The 7,841-nt window shown below is 38.2% G+C and overlaps 1 protein-coding gene across 1 annotated transcript; it reads right to left on the reverse strand.

The window, feature by feature from the left end:
* Window positions 1–739: 739 nt before the first annotated feature.
* Window positions 740–1,486, reverse strand: LOC133976312 (claudin-34-like). Its single transcript, XM_062414495.1, has one exon. It carries the CDS (start codon window positions 1,484–1,486, stop codon window positions 740–742), a length of 747 nt encoding a protein of 248 aa, XP_062270479.1.
* Window positions 1,487–7,841: the final 6,355 nt, after the last annotated feature.

The following is a 7,841-nucleotide window of genomic DNA, read 5'->3' on the forward strand; positions in this document are numbered from 1 at the left end:
CCTGTATCTATAGCAACCATAGAACAACCTGTATCTATAGACGCAACCATAGAACAACCCGTATCTATAGCAACCATAGAACAACCTGTATCTATAGCAACCATAGAACAACCTGTATCTATAGCAACCATAGAACAACCTGTATCTATAGCAACCATAACACAACCTGATGGTCTGTCTGCGCATTACATATCTCATACAAGTGCTAAGGATTGCCCCAAAAAAGTTAAATGGGTTCAATAGATTTTAGTTTTTGAGCAGATATGGTAAATGGACTGTACTTATATAGCGCCTTTCTAGTCTTTACGACCACTCAAAGCACTTTACACTACAACTCATTCACCCCATTCACACACATTCATACACTGATGGCAGGAGCTACCATGCAGGGTGCCAACCTGCACATCAGGGGAGCTAACCATTTACACACATTCATACACCGTTGGCACAGCAACGGGAGCAATTTGGGGTTAAGTGTCACATGTGGACACAAGCATCGACATGTGGACTGAAGGAGCCGGGAATCGAACCGCCAATCTTACAATTGGAGGACGACCGCTCTACCTCCTGAGCCACAGCCGCCCGACACAAAGGGTTAAAGGTGCTGGTTTTGTTATTTTAAACGATATCCAGCCCTGATAGGTATTCAAACACAATTCAGAAAGGTTCATTCTATCAGTATTTAGTCCTCTACCTTTACATTTACATTTACTTGGTGCTGAACCACCAAACAACCTGATCATACGTGTTCATGAGACTCAAACGCCGGGTTGATTCTGCCCTCGGAGCTCGTTAAAGCCCCCTGAGCTGCCGACCCATCCAGCTGCACCTCGTGGCTCAGAGATGGTTGTATACTGTCGTGAGACCTCTGTGGTAATCTATATCTACAAAAATTAACCCCAGAGACCACCATCAGGACTGCACCCACCAACCCCACCACGATGCCGCAGCCGACGCTTTGAGAGTCAGGTTCTGGCGGCATTTGGAAATCAGGCGGGAAACCGATGGTTTGATTGGTGACCACCGATGTCAGAGTCCACAGGACAGGGATTAGCGACATTGCAGCTGCTGTTAGACATAAAAATCCAGCAGCGATGAACAATAAACGGATTGGCGAGTTCTTATCCAACCCAAAGTAGACGTTCCTCAGGGCGTAGACCCCACCAGCGTTCCCACAGAGCCCCACCAGCACCGACAGTAACATGAGAACCTGCCCCGATGCGATCTCCGGAGGCGTGTAGGCATCAGTCAAACCGATGTACTTGCAGTGCATATACTTGAAGCCAGGTGTCACCAAGGTGTGGCTGTTGAAGCAGACCCTCCAGAGACCCACCCATGCCACCCCGGAGCTGATAACCTCACTGTCAGGCACCTTCCAAATCCTCCACTGGACCAGTCCGATGGCCATGGCGGTGAAAGTCCAGCCCACGCAGCCCATCCAGAGGGCAGCGAGCTGGGCGTTGGCGGTGTGAGCCAGGTACGTCATAGCAATGATGAAGTCCTGATCCCAACATGCATCGTTAGAAAATCAAACCCAGGATGAAGGTGTCACCTGTCATTGCTGCCATCTCACTGTTGTTTTTGTTCTGCTCGCTCCTCTGTCTCCTCTCCTGTCACCACGGTTACCTGGAAAACACCTGCAGCAGCACAGAGACAGACACAGGTGAGCTTAACCCTTTGTAAGTCACACCAAGAAAGTGCTGTTTCTTTGCTTTTCCTTCCTCTTTGAGGCCATGACAACATAAAATATGGATTTTTCTTTCTCATTGACTCTAAATGTGATGTTTAACAGACTTCTACAGACCTTATTCAGACCTCATTTGTCCAAAAATGAAACTCAACTTCATAAAATGTCTCCAGCAGGATCTCTGATGTCAGCAGTGATTTGTGTTATTCTTCGTTTAGACACTAAAGCACAACCTGCCTCATGGCAAAGATTTATGTTCCTCTAAATGAGTCAAACATGCTTGTCACACATTACAGCGTCTGTGTTTGTTGAGTCACCTTCTGTTGTTTGATTTTCATAAAAGCAACAATAAATAATAAAGTATAATAACTTATGAGCTTTCATCTCTTTCTGCTGCCTTTCTGGTTTGATATGAATCAGATTAAAGTATTAAAGTATAAAAACTGTCTTTGCTTTTCAGCTTGAATGTAGGAAATAGACTATTTTAATTAAACTGTATTTCCATGTGTAGTTAAACCACAGAAGACTTTAACTTTCTGATACTCAGACTTATAATAATCAAAGGTTTTATATCAAAAAGAGCATTTTCAAAAAATATAAGTATCTAAAAGTTGTCATATGACTCATTACAGCGTCTCAACTATTAGATATCTTAATTATTGTCCATTTATTATTATTATTCAACCACTGAGAGCAATGTTAGCATGACAGGAAGCTTGACTAAAATCCAAAAATAAGATTAAAGATGTGAGAAATAAAAGGAAGTGATGCTTATATATATGTTTTCCCAATATAAGCCGACGACTATGACGGAAAACCTGATGAATATATAAGAGAATTTATATTTCCGCTTATTCTTTTATCAGTTTTATCAGTTTAAATGTAAAAATCATGATTTAAAACACAGCATCTTTAAGCACATATAGATTCAGATTCTTCATTCCGTCTCCTACCTGGATGCTGCTTCGCTCGGTCGGGTCTGAAGGATGTCGAGCACCAGCTGAGCCGTCCGCAGACTCTTCTAGAGATGAAAACACTGAAAGAAAACCTTCAACAGTGAGAGTTGTTCTTCACTCAGAGACACACGACAACACTTCCTCATCCTGTGACTGATAACCTAGAAACAGTTTCACGTCATGTCTGTGAGACTGTAAATGATTGACAGTATATAGGCTCTGATGGAGGGACAGAGCAATGTTTTACTGTAATTTAACTCATAATATTGACATGACTCTCATTTTCCGAGCATGTTAGTCATCATGTTATCCTTTCCTTTGATTTTTACTGGAAATGTTCTTCCTGTTGCAGAAGAAAATGTAGTTCTGCTGGGAAAACTTGCAAATCTACATTAAAAGAGATTAAAATGTGTTTTATCACAAATGTATCAACAACCTACGAGAAGTTTTATAATATGAAAATTAAATGTGGATACACTGAAAAAACGTGAAAACAAACTACATCAGAAAAAATGATGAAAATGTGGAATAAGTGTGTGTTTGTACATCAAAAATCATTTAAAAAAAATACTTGTCTGCAGGTTTAGGTTATTTTTATGATTTAATAATAAATAAAAACAAATAAAAATGAAATGAAATAAAAGAAATATAAATAAAATAAATAAAATTAAAAAATAAATAAAATAATATAATAATAATAAATTAAAATAAAATAAATAAATAAAAAGATTTGAAAAATAAATAAAATAAAATAATAATACATAAAAATAAAATAGAATAAAATAAAATAAAATAATAATAAATAAAAATTAAATAAAATGATAAATAAAAATTAAATTAAATTAAATAAAGAGTAGTTTAATCAGGTTTTGCCTTGAATGACATCTAAATGCTAATCTACTGCAAATAAAGGAAACACCAATGTTACTGAATAATGAGGACTCAAGTCTTTCCCCCTTTATGTGCAGTGAGGTAGTATAGATATATCTTGTTTTTAACAGTGTATTCAGCTAAAATAACTTTTTTTTTTTACAATACAGAAGAAACGTCAATGTTTCCACCATGTGATAAAATATCCAGCCTGGAAACTGATGTGGAAAAAGCCTCACAATATACTTTAGAAATAAAGTACAGTAAACCTGCTGAATGACGGTTACAACATCAGCAGAAAGCTATAAAAGTCTGAGTCTTTGTTACTTTACTGCTCGTAATTCTGAGCTGAACAATAGATGAAAATAGGTCAAAGATCACAAACTAAACAGGAAACTGAAGGCTGTCTGTTCTGTGTGTGATTACGTAACAGCTGCTGAAGAGAAAATATGAGTTCAAGCTCAATCCTGAGAGAAAAGAAAAGCTGTAACTGTCTCATGATACATAGCATGATGAGTTATAATGAATCCTTTATATTCTGCAGGTCTTGGATCAGATCTAACAACCTCTCTCTCTCTTTCTGCTCCACCTGCCCAACCAAAGCAAACACTACGACTCTCAGCTGTTTCAAAGGTCGCCACCAAGTATCCACTTTTCTTTTTTTTTTTTTAACTAGCGCTGTTCAATGGAAACTGTTGATGATTTTATGATGATTTCAATGACAAGGTCAAGGCCAACAACTGAAGATATACTCAGAGTTTAAGATCTTATCAGTATTGTTGATCGTCTAAATCAAAGGTTCATTCAAGATACTGATAAAAAAAATCTGTATTTAACTTTTTTCATCATATTATAAATTAAAAACAGGCCTGTTTTAGTCTTAATGACAGAACTTTTTAGGTGTAAATTAAATGTTTTATATATAAAAACATTACAAAGTGAGAATATTAGCAGGTTCACACACTGTACTTTGATTATTTGGTGATGGACACATAAGACTAGTATTATGCAAGAACTGCTCACTAAGTGTTAAAGTTAAAATTTACACCAAAAAAATGACATAATATAGAAAGCAGGGAGAGGCAGGAAACCTGAAGGGGTTTATTTAAAGCCTCCACTTAAAAAATGTTTAAATTTGACAATATTAAAGAACAAAAGTGAGAACAAAACAAATACTTACTATTTTTTTTACCTTCAGACATCAGACCTGCACCTGCTAAGTTATTAAATATAATGAAAAACTAGATGGAGGAAGGAAGGAAGGAAGGAAGGAAGGAAGGAAGGAAGGAAGGAAGGAGAAGAAGACATGAAGGAAGAAAGGAAGGAAGGAAGGAAGGAAGGAAGGAAAAAAAATACATAAAGGAAGAAATGAAGGAAGGAAGGAAGGAAGGAAAGAAAAGAAGGAAGGAAAAGAAGACATGAAGGAAGAAAGGAAGGAATGAATGAAGGAAAAGAAGGAAGGAAGGAAAAGAAGACATTAAAGAAGAAAGGAAGGAAGGAAGGAAGGAAGGAGAAGAAGACATGAAGGAAGAAAGGAAGGAAGGAAGGAAAAAAATACATAAAGGAAGAAATGAAGGAAGGAAGGAAGGAAAGAAAAGAAGGAAGGAAAAGAAGACGAAGGAAGAAAGGAAGGAATGAATGAAGGAAAAGAAGGAAGGAAGGAAAAGAAGACGAAGGAAGGAAGGGAGGGAGGGAGGAAGGACATGAAGGAAGGAAGGAAGGAAAAGAAGAAATGAATGAAGGAAGGAAGGAAGGAAGGAAGGAAGGAAGGAAAATAAGGCATGAAGGAAGGAAGGAAGGAAGTAAGGAAAAGAAGACATGAAGGAAGGAAGGATTAAATACAATGAAAAAACAGAAACACATGAAATCTTTTAAGCTTAATCATTTTATTGCTTTTCAAGTGTGTGAAAAAGCGCACGGCATCTGCATACATGAGGTGTGAGGGGTGCACGTTGCCCTGCTGCACCCTCGTCAGTCCGTGGGAGGTGAAGGGTGCAGCGATGGGAGGTGAAGGTGAAGGGTGCAGCGATGGGAAGCGAGTCTTCAGATACATGCAGAGAATAAGGGTCAAAGCAAAGCAGAAAGTAAAGTGCTAACGTTTTAGTTTAACCTCCAGCTGCACCTCAGTCCAGGAAGATCTTTGGATGGGAGCTTCATCTAAAAAAGCACCGCGTGTGTGTGTGTGTGTGTGTCTGTGTGTGTGTGTGTGTGTGTGTGTGTGTGTGTGTGTGTGAATGAAAAAAAGAAGAAGTACTGTAGGAACAAACGTCTGTGCTGCAGGAATGACTCAGCATCGTCTTTATAAGAAGTTTTTTTTTTTACCTTCAGACAAGTGAGATCAGACCTGCAGCTGCTAAAACCAGATGAAGAAAGGAAGGAAGGAAGGAAGGTAGGAAGGAAGGGAGGAAGGAAGTAAGTAAGGAAGGAAGGGGGGAAGGAAGGAAAAGAAGACATGAAGAAGGAAGGAAGGAAGGAAATAAGGAAGGACAATAAGACATGAAGGAAGGAAGGAAAGAAAAGAAGACATGAAGGAAGGAAGGAAGGAAGGAAGGAAGGAAGGAAGGAAGGAAGGAAGGAAGGAAGGAAGGAAGGAAGGAAGGAAAAGAAGACATCAAGGAAGGAAGTAAAAGAAGACATGAAGAAGGAAGGAAGGAAGGAAGGAAGGAAGGAAGGAAAAGAAGACATCAAGGAAGGAAGGAAAAGAAGACATGAAGGAAGGAAGGAAGGAAAAGAATACATGAAGGAAGGAAGGAAGGAAAGTGTGTGTGTGCATGTGTGTGTGTGCATGTGTGTGTGTGCATGTGTGTGTGTGCATGTGTGTGTGTGTGCATGTGTGTGTGTGTATCAAAAGAAGGAGGAACAACGTCTGTGCTGCTGGAATGACTCAGCATCGTCTTATTCTATCTTCATTTAAAAAGAGATCCACTTCAACTCTACTCTTATAGGATCTACACACAAAAGGAAGACGCGGTTTGTCATAAAAGCAGGAAAATACATCTTATATATCTTTGTTTGACAAGGTGATGATGACACTTTTCAAAACTTGGATATTAACCTAAAAACAGATTTATAAGCATTTTCATTTCATTAGAAAACAAAAAAAGTACATCATGTAGTGAAATTATTAAATTACTTTTGTCTGTATATGTTTTTTTTCTTTCAAATAGGCTACAATAAATTACTATAAAATATTATCTTTAAAACACACGTGATGATAATTCATTACAAACCCGGCTCGTCATACAACTTAAATACGACAACTTTAGAAACACAAATATTAAAAACATAAAGAGACGATTGTTTGTGGTCATAAATGTTGAGAATGTGGTTTGGTTTGTGTATTTTTTAAAGCTTTTACTTCACTTTTGTTTAATAAAATATCATCTTTCTGATTAAATTTTACACAAAGAGGCTATAAAAAAGGTTTCTGGAGATGAGAAGCTCCAAAAATGACAAGTTTTAAAGGTGTTGTGTTTTTAAAAAATGATGAATACTTGAACTTGAGGATCATTATTGTTCACAAAAGGAGACGATGTGCCTCTAACAGTATCTAGACTTTCAGATTTGCCAGGTTTTTAGATCGTAAAAATCATCTTCAGTATGAAAAAAAGAGACATTTTGTTTCATGACTATTATCTTCGTTCAACTGCAGCAACTTTATGCTATAATTTAAGAGCTCAGGAACTTCACCCTGTGTGTCTAACTGAGGTTTATTTGCTTGCCGATGCAGTTACACGTGTGCTAAAAAAAAAAGCAGAAAAATACCAGGCAGGGAGTTCTGGTCCTCTGAAATGAGGCCAACGCGGAAGTAACTTAAAACTGCATTCTATCAAAAGGCCACCAGGGGGCGACCGTTTTGGTGTCAAAAGGACTTCCGTCTCTATACAAGTCAATGGAGAATTCACCAACTTCTCACTTGATTTCTAACCTCAGTAAACGTTTTCAAAATGTGTTTATGGTCTCAATCGCTAGTTTAAAGCCTTCTTCAATGCAGTATGATGTTCATTTGGGACATTTTGGCCTCCCTGATTTTATATTTGACGTTAAAGCAGGGTATGCATTAGGGCGTGGCTACGTCGTGATTGACAGGTTGATTGGTTCACAGGTTCAGGAGGGCGCCTCATGCTCCTCCTGATGCCCATATAAGTAGAATCCGTGTTTTTATTTTTCCCAGCATGCACCGGAAATTTTCAAGATGGTGCTGCTCAGATCCAATACTATTGGCTTCCGAGCAGCAGTCCACAAACCAATGGGTGACGTCACGGATGTTACGTCCATTTCTTATATACAGTCTATGAAAAATACTCATAAAAACACTCTGCAGATCG

Source organism: Scomber scombrus, chromosome 24, assembly GCF_963691925.1.
Source record: "Scomber scombrus chromosome 24, fScoSco1.1, whole genome shotgun sequence".
In the NCBI taxonomy this organism is placed as follows: domain Eukaryota; kingdom Metazoa; phylum Chordata; class Actinopteri; order Scombriformes; family Scombridae; genus Scomber; species Scomber scombrus.

Bases quoted from the DNA above. Each gene is read 5' to 3' on its own strand.
- LOC133976312 (XM_062414495.1), bottom strand. From the start codon at position 1,486: ATGACGTACCTGGCTCACACCGCCAACGCCCAGCTCGCTGCCCTCTGG.